Source organism: Lissotriton helveticus, chromosome 3_1 (genome assembly GCF_964261635.1).
Source record: "Lissotriton helveticus chromosome 3_1, aLisHel1.1, whole genome shotgun sequence".
NCBI classification, from domain to species: Eukaryota; Metazoa; Chordata; class Amphibia; order Caudata; family Salamandridae; genus Lissotriton; species Lissotriton helveticus.
This window is the reverse complement of record NC_136061.1, coordinates 209669887-209690236: the sequence shown is the minus strand read 5'-3', so window position 1 is coordinate 209690236 and position 20350 is coordinate 209669887. Positions and strand designations below refer to the sequence as shown.

The 20350-nt window shown below is 49.1% G+C and overlaps 1 protein-coding gene across 2 annotated transcripts in view; it reads left to right on the top strand.

The window, feature by feature from the left end:
- LIG3 (DNA ligase 3) overlaps positions 1–20350 on the top strand; it is a 222520-nt gene that overhangs the window by 176691 nt on the left and 25479 nt on the right. For both annotated transcript variants that reach the window (XM_078679597.1, XM_078679596.1), the window contains exons 18-19: positions 13500–13683; positions 13803–13897. In XM_078679597.1, the coding sequence (XP_078535723.1) occupies positions 13500–13683; positions 13803–13897 (279 nt within the window). The remainder of the gene's footprint in view (positions 1–13499; positions 13684–13802; positions 13898–20350) is intronic.

The window sequence follows — 20350 nt, the reverse complement described above, 5'->3', positions numbered from 1 at the left end:
CAAAGAAGATGGATTGCTGAGACCAGTTCTTGACTTGTATCCACTAAACTTTCACATGAAGCTGGATAGGCCCAAAGAGCAGATTTTAATTCCTTTGCTGGCAGAGAGTGGTTGTACGGCAACCATCAACCTTGTACATGTATATTTGCAACAGGTCTCTCAGAAATTCAAAGGTGCTGCACTGTTCTGACATCCAGGGCCTCAATCAAATGTTGGTGGGCCCGCCACCGACAGGCCTTTGGTGGCAGTCTCACTGACATCCATAGAAGCAGTCTAACTGCCGGATTATGATCAGGCGGTTGGAGGCATCGATCGTAGGGACTGACCAATGCTTTCCTACAGTCCCACTGCTGTCAGGGCAGCAGTGGGACTGTATTCCCACCAATAGGGACAGTACCTGCTCAGGCACCGCTGTAGGGATTACGATGTCCGTTTCACTCGGCCTTGTACATGGCAGTCCAACCGCAATATACAGGCACTAGCAGGGCCCCGTCGCCCGTTGGGCTTCCCAAGCCCCATAGCGGAGGCTATGTGGTTTCCCCCCCCCCCCAAAACATCCAAGTGTCATGTACCTCAAGGTGCATGACACACGATGCATTGATGCTTCAAACATGTCTATTTATATTGTGGTGTGTGCTGCGGCCATTTTCCGGCCCACAATAGAAAATGATATGTTTCTGACCGCCTTCGTGCCAGTCGGATTGTAATTTGGCAGGTGAAAACGTCAGCTACATGTTGGTCGGTATCCATCCCGCAATGATGATAGTCGGATGATTGTCCAACCACCATCATAATAAGACCCTTAGTTTTTGATCTCAAATATAAAATGCATTTTCTTTAGTCTTTAATTTGCCGTCTGGCACAAATTAGAATGAGACATCTAAACAACACCCGGAGGCCATCAATGCTCTGCTACACATACTTCACTTCAATAAATGTTTTTCACCCACTGGGTCAGGGATTTTACACTGCTGCTTATATTTGGCACTAAATACATGGAAGAAATGTTATGACCTTGGCACAGAAGGAGATCGAGGACTCATGGGTTAGTATTTCCTAGTGACATGATTGCTGACTAGTGTAGTATGAGAATAACCTCAATGAAGGGTAGGGGAATTTGGTCAAGGGGAACACCTCTTTTAAATACCTGATATCGCTGGATATATTTCCATTTGTTCTGCAACCTTTGTATTTCACTGCAGAGAACCCTAAGGTTAAGAAAATAATTTCAAAATCTGCACCAAATTATCTTTAGAAGGTAGCAGAAACATGAAACTACCCAGTGCTCAATGATAGGCTGATGAAGGGAAATTAGTTCAAGCGAAGGCAGGCCGACAAGCCCACTATTGGAGCTACTGGGGTTCACTGTAAACATTTAGAAACGGATCACCAGATTCAATACTTTTAGGAAGAGAACTAACTGCAGTCAAAGCATTAGCTGACTTTCCAGAGGAGCATTCCTCCTGATCGGAGGATGGATTAGGTTGTTGTGGACAGTTTATCATACTTTCGGGCATTACAACATGCTTGATTCAAAAGAGCATTCCATGCAAGCCTTTAGCTTGTGGTTAAAGAGTTAAAAATATTTATTTATTTTTTAAATAAATATTTTTATTATTTTCTAAAACAATAAAAGCTTAACGAGATCCAGTTAGTCATACAGTATCTTAGGTTAATAATCATCATGTAAAACAGTATATCTTCAAAGCCTTTGCCGACCACTTTGTAGCGTGACCACGTGCCGATCAAATATGTTGGACATCTCCATATGGCAGTCCTCTCCCCTAAATAGCAAGATTCCCTCAGTTTGTCGATGAGCCTGGAAGAGCTATCCCTCTGCGGACCTGCTGAGTGTCCCCTGCTATTACATCAAGACCATAATATTTCCTCCACTCTCCCCATACCTTGTGAAATTTCTTTGGGCAGCCCCTCGCCTTGTAGGTGACCCTTTCAGCTGCCATATACATATCCATCCCTATTCTCCATTCTCGGAGCGTTGTTGTGTCTATGGCTCCCCATTTTCGCCATACGTCTCTTTTTGCCACTACCATCGCCAGTGTGGTAAAGATTAATTGTGGTCTACCCAGATCAGAGTCATTCGGGATGCCCAATAATATAAATATGAGATCTAGGGGTATAGTGACTTCTAGTATTTTGCTCAGTTCCTGTATTATCTTTTGCCAGTAGGCCTGTATCGGAACACACTCCCAGATAATATGGTAAAAATCGCCTTTCCTGTGTCCACACCGCTGACAGTTGGGGTCGTTCGCTCGTCTTATCTTGTATAGTCTAACTTGGTCGTAATAGGCCCTGTGCACTATTTTGTATTGAATAAGGCAAAGTTGTGATTTAATCGCCACCTCCCTAGGGTGACCCAGTGTCTGTTTTTGAGCGTGCCCAAATTTCCTTCCTAAGTAGACCTCAACTTGCCAAGTCTATCTGGTGCATTATTGTTCAGGGTCTTATATGTTAGTGATACAGCCTTAGTCGTGATATGCTCCTGGAGCAGTCTCCCTTCTAGCGGCAGGTATTCTGGCAAAGGGGAGTCATCTTTGTTTTCTGCTTGCCTTGCGTGTTTAAGCTCTGCATATTTGAGGGACTGGGATGGTTGTATTGCAAATTCAGTCTTGAGAGCGTAAAAACGTTTGAGTTTAACATTATGTAGAATGTTTCCTAACATGGAAATACCTATGTCATCACACCCTCCAAATCCCTTAACTTTCAGCATTTCTTTGAGCCAGGTGCAATGCCACAGGGGCGTCTCTTTGGTAAGTTTATGTTCCCATCCCATTGCCTTCGTTGCTCTACCCCATGACTGTATTGTAACTTGGGTGGCCGGAAGGAGCTTCCTCTTGCCTCTACCATCATATAAATAGTACAGAAATGTGCGGCTGCTCATGGTTGCCTTCTCTAATCTGTAGGTGGGATGGGCCCCTGGTGTGTGTGTGTATCCAATCGTTAAATGGGGTTAGGTGCTCTGCCCAGTAATAGGCTTCTATATCGGGTAGCGATATCCCCCCGTTGTATTGACTGCGCTGTAAGGTATGAAGTGCAATCCTGGGCGGTTTCCCCAACCATAGGAATGAGCGTAGTTCTGCCTCTATCGCTCAGAAGATTGTTTGTGATAGGGGGAAATATGTATTTTGTAGAGCATATAAGAAGCTGGGTAGAGTAATCATTTTGAACATGGAGGCCCGACCTATTATAGTAAGCGGTAGTAATTTTCATCGTTGCACCTCTCCCTTGAAGTTCGTAAGTTTAATGTTTTTCTGGTAGCAGAGGGCTTTATCTATGATACAGTAAATTTGCAGACAGGTAAACCCGCTGCACGCAGTCTGGAGATCTCCGGAAAGTGTGGGCCATGTATTAAACGCCTGGGCTATATATCACTGATTTATTCCAGGTTATTGTGTATCCAGAGTTTTGTCCTTAGTTATCTATTGTTTGGATCAGGTTGGGTATCGTTGTGTCTGAATGCTTGATATACAATAGTATGTCATCAGCATTCAAAGAGATCTTTTTGTCCATGTTGTCCTCTGAGTTGATTTGAAATCACCGTATCCCTGGGTGTTGGCGCACCAAACAAGCCAGGGTCTCTATCGTGATGGCAAAGAGTAGTGGGGAAAGTGGACAGCCCTGCCTAGTACCACATCTTATGGGGAAGTCTCCGGAGTTCCTGCCATTCACCTGAACTCTTGCCTTGGGGTCTTTATACAGTAATCCCACCCATTTCCTAAAGTAAGGGCCCAGTGGCATAGAGGGGGATTGGCATAGAGTGAACTGGCATACAGTGGAATTGTATAGAGTAGAGTTTGTTGACATAGAGTGCAGTGTTGCAGAGGGGGATGGCATAGAGTGGAGTGGAGTGATGTAGAGTGCAATGACGAAGAGTGCAGTAGTGCATAGTAGAGTAGTGTGGGGTAGGGTGCATCGGCATATAGTGGAGTGGTGCAGATAAGCGTGCAGTGACACAGTGTGAAGTGGTACAGAGTAGAGTGGAGTATGCATGGTATGGTAGCATACTGTCATTACAGACGACAAAACTTCAGTTGAAATAAACATTACATTTGCACTCAAATGGTTTTACTGATAAAAGTATATATCACACAAGCGTGGAAATGGCATAACCCAGTGTATTCATTTGATCGTCAGCACAGTACATTTGCCGGCATTTAAATGCTATTATGTGTTAAAACATCGACAGCTTTCTTCAAGCAGGCCCCAATAGTCGGCAAAATTGCCACATAATTCCTCTCACTTTGAAGTCAGAGAAAGAAAAATTAACACCAAGCTCCCTTGAAGACACAGCCAGACATTTGACCTCTGTCTTTTAAAGCACAGTACATGTGACAAGATAAGAGTAAGATTTAAAGGCCTGTTAACAGATAGAGAGTATGTGGAAGAATAGAGTAAGAAAGATTAAGGCAGTGGGAGGGACAAACTCGAGCTAGACAGCCTAAAGCAAATAAAGCCAGCACATATCTAGAAAATGTGAGGTGTGTTTTGTTTTATTTTTATATGTTCTTTTTATTGGGGTTTTGCAATGAAGAAAGAGAACACAAGTACAACATAATTTGCTGATATATGGGGATTGACAATAAAAGTTGTGACTAAACTTAGCAAGAGCTACAATCATTACAGTTGGTAGTTGGAGTCCCATTAGAGCAATGCAACAAATCACAAGATATAATAAACGGAAATAAGTTGAGTAGCAGGATATGGAATTGGGGCGGAGGCAAGTACAGCATGTAATGCAGATAGTTATGAACGGCGGAGACAGTAGTGGTGGCATGAGATATCAGAATTGGGAATTCAGTAGCCAGTGTCATACCCATTGTGTAGTAAGGTTATGTTATGGTAAACTTAATTTGTAGAGCGCACGTACACCGGGTTGGTTTCTTGGCGCTACTCTGAAGGAATTATACTAAGGTGTTACTAGTATGCCTGTTTGAATAGCCATGTTTCCAGGAGTTTGCGGAAGCTCATGAGGTCAGTGCAGGATCTGATCTCCAATGGTAGGGAGTTCCAATATTTGGGGCCTAGGGTAGCGAATCTTGACCCCCCCTGTGCGTTTTAATCTGAAAGGAGGTGTGGTCAGGAGATGCATGTGGGCAGATCGCAAGTTGCGGACGGGGGAGTACCTATTGATCAAGCTGTTGATAAATTTTGTTTTTTTTTATTCAGGGATTTGAAGATGATGCATCCCACCTTGAAGGCGCATCTCTGGTTTATTGGTAGCCAGTGTAACTTTTTCAGCAGAGGGGTGATATGTTGGCACCTGTTGCCCTGAAGGATCAGCCTGGCCTCCTGGTTTTGAACCATTTGAAGGTGGTTGGTGAGGTAGGCCGGATTGCCAAAGTAAAGGGAGTTGGCATAGTCGATGTGTGATATTACCACAGCGATGACTGCCTGTATCTTTGCTTCCTGGTTAAGGAACCTGCTGATTTTCCTTGTTTTTCTTAGCTGGAAACAGCATGTTGAGATCACAGATCCAATTAGATTTTTCATGGTCAGGTCATTGTTGATTATGACCCCGAAGATTTTTGCAGATGTAGAGGGGAAGGGGGATAGTCCCAGTTCTTTAGGCCAGAAGTGGGAGTTCCAGGGATTTGATGGGCCACCTTTGAGGATGACTTCCGTTTTATCCGGATTCAATTGAGGTGGTTGCTGTTCATCCAGTCACAGATGAACAGCATTGTCGTCTGGAATTCTCGAATAGTGGTAGGGGAGTTATTGATCAGAAATATTAATTGAAATTCATCTGCGTAATTGAAGGTTTGGACTTTTCTTTCTTTTAGTGCATGGAACAGTGGGAGGAGGTATAGATTGAATAAGTGAGGGGAGAGTGAGTAAGTAGGTCAGTTAATTCCGCCGAGTGCGGACCACCTGCTGGGTCATTGGCCCAGCTAGTTGAGATCACCAATGAGTAGTATTTTCGTATGATTAGTTATGAGGTGTGTCATCTGCTCGCTCAAGGACTGTGGGAACTGTGGCATGCTCTGTGGTGGTCTGTACAGAATGACACAGACTAATGGGGCAGAATCAGACTCTAGTTTAATCACTAGGTTCTCTAATTGTGGTAGTTCAAGGGGGGTAAGTACTGAGAATTCTAAGTCTTGGTGTATTATAGCTGCTACCCCCCCTCCATTTTTTCCATGGTGGCGGTTATCTTGGAGTATGTAATAATTACTAGGTAGTGCTGCTAAGATATCAGGCGCGGAGTCCTGTGTTAGCCAGGTTTCTGTTAGCAGAAGGATGTCCGGTTCTTCAGTTGCCAGAAGGTTGTGTATTTCAGGTTAGTGTCTGACCAGGGAGCGGGTATTTAGGTAAGTGATTAAGGGTTTTACATTGTTTATAGCTCTGAGGTTCGTGTTTTTACTCGGATGTGTATATTCACCGACTTTTGGGAATGAGGATCTATTTACCATTATCCCATTTGCGGCTATATTCACCCTACAGCGCTGGTCGATTGCTAGATTGTTGGAGTGGAGTGATTTCAATTGGGTCGCAGAGTAAGTAGTAGTTTGGGCATAGTAGCTTGCCCTGGTCGGCCGCGGACGGGCACAGACGGGCTTGCCTTTGGCGCAAAGGCGCACCTGCTGCGCGCGTCCGCTGCGCTCCCGCTTTGCTGCCACCATTTGTATCCCTTGGCAGCCCCAGCCCCTCCTCCTCTGCTCTGATTGGCGCTCGGCTGGCGGCTCCACCAGGAAGAGAGTCGAGCTGGTATGGCTGCGGGTTTTGGCGCAGTGAGTTTAATTTTTTAAATATCAGTGCATCAATTCATCAATTAAATTGTGACTTTTCAAATTCAAGCAAGAACAGTTTTTAAAAACAGAGTGGGCTTAGCGCTTTGCGCAGGCAGCGGCACCTTCAAAGGTAATGCTTTGCAGGGAAAAGGGATATGTGGGATGCAACTTCTGTGGTATCCTGGGAAGATTTATGAGGGTGAAGAGAAGAGCAATAATGTCTCAAATAGAGGGAGTCTGTGAGGTGGAGTCCGGGGGAGGTGGTGAGGTGTATAAACTGTGATAGGAGTGTGTCCCTTTCAGGAGAGATGAGATGTTTGCCAATGTGGCTTGCGTCTTCGTCTTGGAGAGCTACCATCTGCGGTTCCCTATTTCCACATCGCATTGTGCCATGCCTCCAAAGATGGGGTGATAGTTGCCTTCCAATGTAGTGTAAGCATTTGTTTGGCTAGCAGCAGAGCTAGACTAGCAATATGGGTGCAGACAATGTGACATTTCCTATATTTAAATATGCTAACGGCACTATCCCCCCAGGAGTTCAAGTCAGTAAATTTTGTGACTTCACGTAGTGTGGTATGTATACCTTGCCAAAAGGTTTGGAGAGCGGGGCAAGAACATACCATGTGCTGGAGATCAGCTTCATCCGACCGACAGCGGGGGCAAGTTAGATTTGCTGTAGGGAAGTGCCTATTGAGTTGTGCAGTGGTACAGTACGCACGGTGTAACACGTGAAATGTAGGTTCTTGAATCTCGTGTTTCTCGAGACACAGTGTGGAAAGGCCAGTGCCTGCGCCCATTCCTTATTGTGTAATATCCTTCTAGTTTTGTCCTCCCATTTGGTGTGGAGTGGGCCCAGAGAGATACCACTGTGACTACGGATTGCTTTGTATAGCCATTTGATCAAGCGCCGTCCATCCCCCTTGGTAAGTATCGTTTGTAACACAACATGGGTTGGGGGTTCTTCATCCCTAGTCCTCCACAACCAATAGTAAGTGTTATGAAGTTAGCGGTGGGTAAGGAACTGCCCAGCCGGAAGGTCAAGGTCTGTCTGAAGTTGGGTAAAAGAAAGCAGTTGCCCATCAGAGAACACGTCACCAGTTGTGTTAAGGGAAAAATGTTGCCAACTATGCTGTACTGTGGCAGAATATGGGACTCTTAAGCGCAGAAGTCCCACTAGGGGGGAGTTTCGGAGCATATGGAAGGGCATGGCGCGTAAGAATGACCGTTCTGCAGTTGCATTTGGAGGCAACGTCTCCTTGGAGTGAGCACAGAGAGTCAGGCAGTGACTACGGTAGTAAAAGCCCTCCGATGGCTGTGGGGGTGAGCGTTGGGGAGTCATGGCAAGTCTTGCCATGGTTACAGCTGGCCATCCACCTGGTTACCCATTCCAGTTGGGCTACCAGGAAATGAATTTCAAAGGAGGTGGAGCCTAGCCCGCCCTCAAAGGAGGGTAATAGCAGCTTCTGCAGAGTAATCAGATGGCGGCTGCTCCCCTAGATGAGTTCAGTCCTCATTGAGTCGAGGTCTCGAAAAACCCACAGGGAGGAGTCACCGGGAGATTGGTGAAGTAATACAGAAGACGACGTAGGATCACCATCTTTGGCTATGGACTTTAGCACCCCTGTAAGTCCCTAGTAAATGGTACCCTTGGTACCTAAGGCATGGGTACTAAGGATTGCAGCATATCTTATGCCACCCTGAGGGACGTATACACAAATCCACCCAGACTGCCAGTGAGGCTGCGTGACTTGGTGCAAACCATGTGTGCCATGCCAATATCCTGTGCCATGCCAATATCACTGCATTTAATATATGTAAGTCACCCGTATAGCAGGCCTTTGGCAGGCAGGAATTATATTTTATGTGAGGACATATCTGCATGAGCTGATATGCCCTTGTGATGTCTAGTTCTATTACTAGATATTGCTGAACAGGTATGTACTGGGCACTGGTCAGAACAAGTAACCCAGCTACATAATGATTTCACTGAAACATGTGGTGTTTGGTATCAAACACCTCATATTAATAAGCCCACACTGATTCAGTGATAGATTTATTAATACCTGCTCCCAGATGGTACCTTAAAAGTGCCCCTGAACCCTGCTAGTCGTCCATTATGCTGGCAGACTGCTCCTGTCCGGTCTGCCTCCACAGATGAGTTTCTGACCCCCTAGGAGGTGAGAGCCGTGCTCTCAGCAGTCAGAAACAATGCGTGCTCTGGCAGAGGTGTTTACTCCTCCTCCAGCAGGAAGTCTAGTAAATTAGCATGTCCAGGCTGGGAGCTTCAAAGAGCACTCTGCCTTTGATATGCGAGCCTGGCTTCCCCCAGACCTGGAGGATGCCACCCTGAGGACCATTTGGCACTAGAACAGATGGGAAATTAAGCAAGGACTTGTGATGTACCTACAGGCTAGTCACAACCCTAGGGTGGGCTTACCTGAAGTGAACATCTTGGTTGTGGTGAAATTTTGACCTCGGGGACAATGTAATGCTTTATTACCACAGGAAGTGGTCATCTCTGGGGTGTAGTGACCCCAGAGGTACTCCCCTAAATTGAGTATTTAGGTTGCCCTGATACCAGGAAATCATATTTGTCTGCCGGGAGAAAAAAGGACAAAGAAGAGTCCACTGTGCGAGAACTGGCGACAGCAACTGCGCCAACCTTGACCCCCTGCCTGTTGTTCCTGACTATTGCTCATACCCGGCTCATCCAGAAAGCAGTGACATCCCCCATAGCTGTGTAGGAGTGACCCACAACTTTCACTGGCCAGAAACATGTTGCTTGGAGCAGAGGAGCTGCTGCCCTGCATACTGCAGGCACCCAAAGGACCAACGACGAGAGCCTCTGCCAGCGCGACCCCTGCCGGACAACGCTCCACGAAGCCCCCAGCCCGAGTTCCTGTGAACCGATAGTGCCCCTGAGGCACAGACACCCTCAAGAGTGGAACCCACCCTTGGGTTTCACTGGACTGCCTCCACCCTCTCCCCCAGTTCCCACCTACCTGCAGCCTCTTTCTGCAGGAAACAGGAACCACAAGAGCCTCTGTACTGCCAAGACTCGACGCCTGAAGACACTACTGCAAAGAGCCTGAGGAGAAGTGAACCAACGGGGCCCATGGGGTCCTGAGACCCACCTTTGGAGCAAGTGCTTCCAGCAGTGTGACCCTGCCGGAGAAAGCACCCCCAACTCGAGTCCCAGTGGGCCAACAGTGTCTCTGTGTGCCTGAGACCCTCAAGGACTGAGCCCCCCTGTGAGCATGCACGTACTGGCCTCCCAGTCCTTACTTGCAGCCTCTTTTGAACCAGATCACTCACCATTGATTTAAACGGTGCACCCAACGCTGAATTTCACCTCTGCACCCGGACACCCCAGAGCTATCCAAGGTGACCTGTTGGTGCTGTTCTGGACCTTGCCCCATACTGACCTTAAATCCAGAAGGAAAGACCCATAAGTCTGTGCTTAGTACCTCTATACAGTAAATGTTTCTTTACACATATGATAAGATCACCGCTTTACCGATATAATTGCCAGTGTATGTCTGTATACTGCAAAACCGTGAAACCTCACCAAATGCAAGTGTATTTCTATATACTTTCAAGATAGTAATATCTCAAAACAAAGTGGCAGATTTACAAGAAGGTGCCGCAGTGTGGCACCACAAGCCCCTTGATTGCGCCACGATGCAGCACTTTCAGAGCACAGAAATGTGACATATTTACAATGATATGACGCATTCCTGTGCTCTCCACTGCACTGGCGCACAAACAGCTGCCATGCGCCAAGGATGCGTGCGTCATGGGGAGATTGTTTTTGGGCAGAAAGGGGCACCTTCCTGCACAAAAACAATCACTACAGGCATTTTTCTCTTTCAATGCGTGCTGTAGAATGCAGCACGCATTGAATGAATGAATGAATGAATACTTTCTTGTAGAGCGCATGGCTACCCTCGAGCATCCCAGCGCTTGAAAGAGGATAAATGAGGAGGAATGAAAACACCCGTAGGGTGGCATAGCATACTGACGCATTCCCAGGTTTCCAAATCCTCGTAAATCTGGAAATGTGCCTGGTTCCATGATTGTTGCGAGGGGAACACCCCTTTCTCGCAAAGTGCTGCGTGTAAAGGGGCAGTATTTACAAGGACAGGAAAAGCCACACAGGTTGGCTTTTCCCGTCCTTGTAAATATGTGGCAGTGTAATGCGCTGCCAGTGCTTCACAAAAAGTGACATGCTGGCAGCGCAAGAGGCTTGTAAATCCTAATTGCGAAGTTCTTGGCATCAGAATATATATGTAAATAAACATTTTATTTTTCTTAAATTGTTGCGGATTTACTTTTTAGGTCGAGCAGAGTAGTCTGCTCGAGACCTATTGCTGCCCGTATTTGGGAATGTAGACACGAGATGGGCACGAGCGCAGATTTCACCACGTGGGCACCGTGCCCCTCTCGTGCCTCATATTCCCATGCGCAAACACACTCACACAGCCACACTCACGCATGCGCACATACACAGCCACACGCATACACACACACTGCATACACACACGCACCCCCCTTAAACAGACCCACGCGCACACAGACAGACACACACACAGACACACTCGAACACACACAGACACACACGCGCGCACCCCCCCACTCCCTCCACTCACCGGGCTCTTTCCGCGTGTCCCTCGGCAGCCAGCATTCAGCGTGCAGGGTTCCAGGACGTTCTCCTGGCAGTTCCTTCCTGTGTCTTTGCAGGCCCCGCCCACGTCCCAACGAAGGCTGCCTGACTTCCGCTAGCTCTTTGCCAACTGGTAAGGAGACGTGATGACGCGATGTGACTGGGAGGCACTTTCTTCGTGGAGGTCTTGCTGGAGTATTGACTCCCCGATGACGTGTAATATTTAGTAGGGTGATGGGCTGTTACGTGGACTTATCTCCTGCCTCCAAAGGCACCGCTTCACACATATCCCTTAGTCTCCTTCATCTCTGTGTCTTCTATTTCCCCTTCCCCATCTCTGTTAGAGAGCGCCACAGACTCCGGAAGCATAGAAGGGGACGTCTAGCATTGCCAAACGTGGTTCTGTGTTCTATTCCCACAGCGCTGGAGGCTGGGTACTAAGGCTATAACACTGTTACCAGGACCCCATACCTCTCTTGACTCACACAACACAGCTCACAAGAGACAACCTCACCATCTCCCTCTCTAAGATCATATGTCAGCTCCCAGGAGGCAAGTCCTCAAGCCCTCCCTGTAAGAGCACAGCCAAGCTAACAGGGCATGAGTCCTCCATTCCCCCCTGAAATAACATTCCACACAACTCACAGGAGACAAGATCGCCATCTCACTCCCGGCTCACAGGAGAGGAGCGCCTGACACCGGATTAAACAAGCATTTGCAATGCAACACATTGCACCTTTATGCGAGTTTAAGCTATTGCCATTGTAAATGACAATACCTTTCTATTTATTTAAAAAAAAAAATCATAAATAAAAGGCATTGTTATTTACAATGCCAATAGCTCAAACTTAAGTAAATGCGAGACCTATTGCATTGCAAATGCTTGTTGTGTGTGCATCATTTATTGACTCTGTGTGTGCAACAAATGTCTAACACTCCTATCTGATGAGCCAAAGGCTGCGCAACCACAGAACCCTAGATGGAAAACGTTGGGATTGCTGGAGCAAGCTCCTGTCCACTCATTAGGAAAACCTGCACTCCTATCCCAGCATACCTCTTTTTGATATACTATATTGAGAACCAGCTTCCTACAAGTAACATATCCTTTCTTACGTTGCACTGTTAGATGCCTAATTAGACTGCTGCTTCTTATCTCTTGAATGATGAAATCTGAAGTCCTTGCACTCTGACTCCATATGGGACTGCGGGCCATGTAAAATTGATTCACTTTTTCTCTGTATAACAACATTGTGGTATTCCTCCCAAACAAGTGGAATTACTTTTAAGAGCAAAATGTTCCACAGAGAACATAGACCAATTCAGAGTGGCTATATAGTCTTATTACACCCTACAAAGTTCTAGGTGTGTGATTTCCTGTTTCTACTTACGGCTGCTTTCCATGCCATATGATATTGATGTAGTGACTTAGTGTGCTTTGTTTGCCATCTGTTAACTGCATTGCCTTTCGGAGTATTTGGAAAGTTGTAATTATCTGGATAATTGTCAAATTAATTGTGTTTAATTTTCAGAAACTGTACTTCTGTTCGGTATTCTGTTTTAAGTAATAGTCCATTTTTGCCCCCAGAACTCCGCTATCTCTCCAATTACTTGATGATTGTATTATTGCTGTGCCACTGTACAGTGCTTCTTTACCTTTGGCTAGGTGCAGACTACAGAAATAGAAAATGCAATCATAACGTATGTTGAACCTGAAAACCCACTGAAGAAGAAAATAATGTTTTGGGTGGAGTTTGGTGATTTCTGGCATATGATTAATGAAATGTTCTCTATGGCAGATCCCCACTAAGGGTTCTTAGTACTTAAACGTCTGTAGGATATACCCCCCTTACAATTTTTTTAATGTGAAGTAAATTGCATCCGTAGCACTTTACCGCCCCTTTAGGTTTTTCGTTTTTTCCAACATAATCCGGGCCAAAGAACATACATTAGCCTAAGGTGCTTGTAGATTTGATCTGACCCCAGTGAAGGGTATTTTCCTATACAAGTATTGCAGTTTTAGGTTCGATGTATAAATAAAATTAGAGTTTTCTTGAACTCATCTAGCAGCCCCTTGTTTCTCTACCTCGCAGGAACTGTATCAGCTCTCCAAGGAGACATCCGACTTCATTGTCATGGCTTCTACTTCCCAGGATGAGGATGGCTCATCTGAAAACAGCAGCCGGGAGAATGAGAACAATTCAAGGCCCCCAACCCCTCACAGTACCCCAAAGCCAGCCCCTGGAAAGTCTCCTGCCAAAGCTAAAAAGCAGGAAGGTAAGATAGATGTTTCTACTTTGTCAATCAGCGTTTCCCCTCCTGCTTCATGCACATTACAAATGAACACACAAAAGACCTTCACTGGCTGAAGTCTGCATGTTTATCTCTGTTCCAAGGCCCCAAGCCGCTTCCTCAGAAGAAGAAAGCAGAGGAGCAGCAGAAGGCAGAAAAGCGGAAATCCCCAGCAACCTCATCAGAGCCCACAAAGAAGGTATGTGTGTTGTAACTTGTATTTAATTGGGACTGAAACCATCTATCTTTCAGTTTATGTAAAGTGGAAACAAAGTCTGATGTTTGTTCTGTTAATTTAAACTTGGTGATTTTTTGTGTTTGTTTTTTTAAATTGGAAGACTGTCTTACAACTGTAATGTTATTAAATACATTCAAAGTTATCTTTTCCTCTGGGCCATACATGTGTAGTCCTGAATTCCTAAAGCGTGATGAGGACTGGGTTTTTGCTGCATGACTCTTTTCTGAATTCACATGCTATGCATTATTCTGCCATTTAGTGAATGGGTCCAGAATTATCTTTTCTCTAATCCCCCTTTTAGGTCTCGCCTAAGAAGCGCTTACGCGGACTCTTCGAGACATGCTGTATTCAGGATATGGACATGAAGCTCCACCCACTTTCCACCCATCTTTTTAATTGGCTACTGTCACTGTCCTTTGTAAATGGTGGCTATTCATTGGTCAATAAGCTTACTAGTCCTTCATTAGTACCGCCTATTCCCTTCTTGTAACCTCCCATGAGGACATTCCTTGTTACGTGTGTTGTTACTCTGTAGGTTTTAATTCCAAGCTCAGAGCACTATTTTCTTAAATGGTTTCTCCTGCCTGCATTTGCAGGCAGAACACCCTCTCCTCCAACAATTTTTTTAAATGTACGCAGTGCGGCACTCCTCGGCAGGAATTATGGCCCCCACGCCTTTCTTTTATAATTTGCGGCACCAAATGCAACTGCATGCCTTTCTTTTTCTGTTAATTTTACTTTTTTGGGGCAATGGCGGCACCTGCACTTCAGCTTTATACATCTTAAGCTAGAGCGATGTTGCCGCGATTGCTTCAAAAGTAAAGCAATAGAAAAAAGTGCATTTTCTCTATTTCTTTACTTTTTTTTTTTTTCACAACCAATTTTATTGAGCAAAGGAGCATCAGGAATGTGGCATCTTCACACACCAAGAACACCACAACAATATCAAAGCAGCAATGATATAGGCAGCAAGTGATAGAGCAGACTCAGTATAGGCTCAGCATAGACACTCCCCAGCAACTTACCCTAACCCACAACACTACCCCCCCCCCCCGCACTGAACGCCCCCCCCAACCCCCCTTACCACACGTGTATAGAAGCAACAGAGAAAAAATAAAAAAAATAAAAAAAATTAAAAATACATAAAGGTAGGTGCAATGCCACCAGGGCGTCGCTGCATCAGGCCAAAATTGTCACCGTAATCAAATGTCCTCCTCCTGCTCCGCCGGGGGGTCCAAGGACAGACCACGATAGTCGGCCCAACGCTTCCAGATTTTGTAGTGTTTGCGCGGGCAGCCCCTCGCTTCAAAGATCGGCCTCTCCAGACCCATAAAATAATCCAGCCCAGCCTTCCATGCAGACAGAGGGGGAGCCCTCACCGACTTCCACGCCCGGGCCAGGTCCCGCTTGGCCACGACCAGCCCCAAGAGCAACAAGTGGCGCTTATACACATTGCCCCCAATCCCTTCCATAATATGCAGTAGGCCCAGCCGGTGGGTACGAGGAAGGTCCCAGCCCAGGACCTCGGCCAGGCAACACCACACACCCCTCCAGAACCCAGTCAGCCGACCACACGACCACACTGTGTGCATCAAGGAGCCAGGCACCGCCCCACATCGCAGACACTCCGAGGATGCAATCAAACCAGCCTTCCACAACCGCTCACGCGTATAATAAGCACGATGTAAGTATTTGAATTGGATGAGCCGGAGCCGGACCGCAATGGCGGTTCCACGTGGGGATTCCAGCGCCTCCCTCCAATCGTCCTCATCCAGGGGGCCCACGTCCGCCTCCCACGCCTCCCGAAGAGAGTGAAGGGTGGAGGAGCAATGAATAACAAGAGTCTGGTAAATCCTGGAGACCTTCTTGTCCCCCAGGTCCCCCATAAACACTTTAGCCTCGACTGGGCTAAACTCCGGCAAAGAGTCAAGACCGGCGATGCTCGGAGTGAGGGCATGCCGCAGCTGGAGGTAGCGGAAGAACTGGGACTGAGGCATTTGGAACTCTGTGCGGAGCTCCTCGAAGGATTTGAGGGTGGCGCCGGACACGACCTGGCCCAGTTGTGTAATCCCAATGGCTTCCCAACCCTCAAACCCGGACAGGGCCGCCAGCTCCGGGAGCAGGCCGTTATGCCAAAGCGGCGTCTCAGCCGTCAATCTGCCCCACCATCCCATGCGGCGTAGGGACTGTCGCCACACCGCAAAGACCACCCCGGTGACCGATGGCAACCCACGGCGCAGGCGAGCCGAATAAAGAATGGTGTGGAGCGTGTGATCACCCATGAGCAGTCGTTCCAGAGCATACGCCGGGTCGCCCCTATCCCCATACCACCATTCATTAAGGACAAGTAGTTGGGAAGCTTGGTAGTAGGAGAGTAAATCCGAGGTGGCCAGGCCACCACAATATGTGGACAGAAAGCACGTCTTCAAGGCCACTCTGGCTGCACCGCCACCCCACAAGAAGCGGCCCAACACGGAATTCACCTGACGGAACCACTCCAGACCAATGGGGTGTGGGAAATTCTGGATTTGGTATAGGAGCCGCGGAAGCGCCACCATCTTGAATATAGCCGATCTCCCAAAAATAGTGAGCGGCATTCTGGACCAAGTTTTGACATCAGCCTGGACCCGTTCCCACACCGGCAAGACCCCACGTGCCCAGGCCACCGCCCGTGACTCTGAGAGAAAAACGCCTAGGTATTTTAGGCCATCCGACGCCACTCGCAACTCCGCAGCCCAGGGGTCGGTCACCACCCCGCCACCCAGCACCCACAGGGTCGACTTATTCAGGTTGAGATGAAGACCCGAGACCTCGCCGAACTCCCGCATGATCTCTAGGACCCGGGGACCCGATCGCCGCAGATCCGTAAGGAAGAGGAGGACATCGTCCGCATACAGTGCAATCCTATCCACCAGGTCCTCATTCCAGAAGAAACCACGCAACTGGGCATCCGCTCTTATTCGCGACGCCAGGGGTTCCATGGCGAGGGCAAACAGGTACGGGGACAGCGGGCAACCCTGCCGAGTACCGCGACCTATACAGAAGCGCCCAGAGGTAGCACCGGCCACACGGACCGAGGCCGTTACATTAGTGTAGAGGAGACGAACGTACGACAAGAAAACCGGCCCCAGGTTGAGTCGGGCCAACAGCGCGAACAGATATGCCCAACTCACCGAATCAAAGGCTCGGTCCATGTCCGCCAGAAGGAGTGCCGCCTGTTCATCTCTAGCACCCATGGCATCCACCGCTGCCTGCGCCCGCCGAATATTATGCCGGGTGGCCCTGCGAGGCATGAATCCAGCCTGGTCGGGGTGGACTAGATCAGCAATATGGGGCAAGAGGCGGTTCGCCAAGGCCTTAGCCAGAATCTTGGCCTCGATGTTAAGAAGGGAAATCGGCCTGTAGGAATCGTGCCTGTCCGGTGCCCTGCCCGGCTTCAAGAAGACCACAAGTTCGGCATGACGCCAATCCGGTGGCAGCTCTCCCCGAACCCGTGCCGCCTTCAGGGCGCGGCGATAGTGGGGCCCCAGCTGGACGTGAAACTTTTTATAGAATTCACTTGGGTAGCCACTCGGGCCGGGCGCCTTACCCGTATTCAATTGACCAAGGGCTTCCCCGAGTTCCTCGGCCGTAAGTGGGGCATCCAGGGCGGTCCTGGTCTCATCGGGGATGGCCTGCGGTAGCAGGTCATCAAGATACGTGGATATCTCGCACGTCTCCAAATGATCACGAGGAGCGTATTGTGCCTCGTAATAACGGGCAAAACTAGCCGCCAGCGAACCCGGGTCGGTCATGACCGAGCCGTCATCCGCCGTAAGGCCCGGCAACACTAGGGGCTGGAAGGTCGCCTGGCATAACCTATGCAGCATAGAACAGGACTTGTCGCCCCACTGATACACCCTGCTGCGCGTGGCGAGCCACGCCTGCCGGGCTTCCTCGTAGAGGACTGAGGCGTACGACTGTTGGGCCTGCAGGAGCTGCCTCACAATACCTTCGTCGCCCCCGAGCCGACCACGCTGTTCCAGCTCCTCAACGCGGGCCGCGGCGGTCACAATGGCCTCCCGATGTTTTCGCCGAGCAGCCACGCACCAAGCTATATCAATGCCCCGAAGCGTAGGTTTCAGCGCCTCCCACACCACCATCGCGTCCACGTCCCCCACCAGATTCTCGCGCCAGAAGTGATCGATCGCCTCGCGCAGGTGATGCACATACTCAGGCCGCTGCAGCTGCCATGAGGACATCCGCCACCGAAACGGCTGTTTTGTGGAGGGGAGGGACACAGTAGCTAGGACCGGGGAGTGGTCAGACAGGCCTCTGGGAAGTATCACAGCATCACTGACTCGACTCAGACAGGCATCCGGCACGAACAGATAATCTAGTCTCGAAAAGGACCCATGCACCGCCGACACATATGTGAATTCACGTGCAGCAGGATGAAAGTGTCGCCACACATCAACCCAGCCCAGACCACTCGCAGTCGCACACAGTTTGGTGGGAGCAGCAGCAGGGGGGGGATCCGAAACAACAGGCACCCGCCTCAGGCGATCCAGGCCCACATCCATAACCTCGTTCCAATCGCCTCCCACCATGGTCAGTACCTCCGGAATCTCATCCCACAGCGCAAACAGCCGCTCAGACAAGGCCCACTGCAGAGGGGGGGGGGGCGTATATGCTACCAAAAACCACCTGCTCGGTACCCAACAGGCCTTTGATGAAAATATACCGGCCCTGAGGATCAATCCATTGCTTTTCATGCACATAGGCCACCCTGCGGTGCACCAAGATAGCCACTCCCCGCGAGCCCCTCGTGAAGCCCGCATGGTACACTTGCTGAAATCCAAACCTCTGGAGGCTAAGGGCCTTAGAGCCCAGCATGTGGGTCTCCTGAAGCAGCAGCACATCTACCAATTCTCTTTTCCCCCAACGCAACACAGCCCCACGCTTGATTTTATCTAGCATACCCCTCACATTCCACGTCACAACCCGCAGGGACTTTTGAGGAGACAGAGTCGTATTATCAGCCATTATCAATACAGTGTCCAGTATCCGGCCCTCCGCCCCACCCTGGCGCACCCCACAAAGCAACAAAATCAAAAGCCACATACACGTGCGGTCCCACCCCCCCAGCCCAAACACTCAGTACCCCAACACCCACCAGGCTACCCCCAGCCCAAACTTCCCCAAACGCCAACAGCAAGGCAACCCCCCCTGCGCCCCACTCCCCCAACCCCAATACCTCAGAAAACAGTGAAGTATCTGTCGCGGCATGGAGAGATCCGGGTCCAGAACAGAGAACCCAGGACTCGCCATACCAATGGATCCCAACACCCCCATTAGCACACACACACCACCCCCCCAACAACACCCACTACTCGTGTGGGTCTAAGGCCCATAGAAACCGCCACCCGAGCCCCGCAGTGGCTCAACCCAGAGCCTCAGAGTGGTTCAGGAGCATAGAGATAAGCACGACTAGAGTCATAAGGAACAGTCTCACCAGCCGATCCATTCCAGCACAGAGCAACACCAATGTCCAGGCTCCACCAGGGTTCAACTGCCAGCATTGGAGTGTTCAGAGTCCAGAGTTCCGGTCGTCCGCGTCGTACTAGCGGAGGCTGACCTTTTCTTAGATCTGGACCGTCGATGCCGTCCCCTCCGGTTAGGACGGTCCGTCCGCTCCGGTGATGACCTTTGGGACCCGCCAGGGTTCAGTCCCGGTTGGGCATGTGGCCGAAGCCGCACCGTCTCGTCGGTCCAGCGGAATACCTCCTCGGGAGTATCGAAGAAGTGTGTCCGGGATTGGTGTACCACCCGCAAGCGGGCCGGATACAGAAGAGAGTATTGGAGCTTCAGGCCGCGCAATTTAGCCTTGGCGGCCACAAAGGATTGTCGCTGCTGCTGAACCATTTTCGTGTAGTCCGGGAAGATCATTATGGTGTGATTTTCATAAGTAAGCGAACCCTTGTTCCTCGCCTCCCGCAATATGGCGTCGCGGTCATGATAGTTCAGCAGCCGGGCAATGACCGGCCGAGGACGCTCCCCCTCAGGCGGCCGTTGAGTCAGGGCCCTGTGTGCCCGTTCAATCACAAAGCACGCTGACAGTGTCTCCTCGGGGACCCAGCTCTCCAGCCAGCGGGTCAGGAACCGCTCCATACCATCCTTCTCACACCGCTCCGGAAAGCCGATAAAACGGAGGTTGTTTCTCCGTGCGCGCCCTTCAGCATCTTCCACACGGGCCGCAAGGGTCTTCTGGACACATTCCACCTCCGCCATTCTTTTCTTTAGGGCACCGATGTCCGTTTCAGTCACCGAGATGCGAGATTCAGTTTCAGCGATCCGCGCCACCGCGTTCCGGAGGTCCTGACGAAGCAGTGTAACATCCGCTCCCACTGCCCCAATCTTGGCATCAAGCATGTC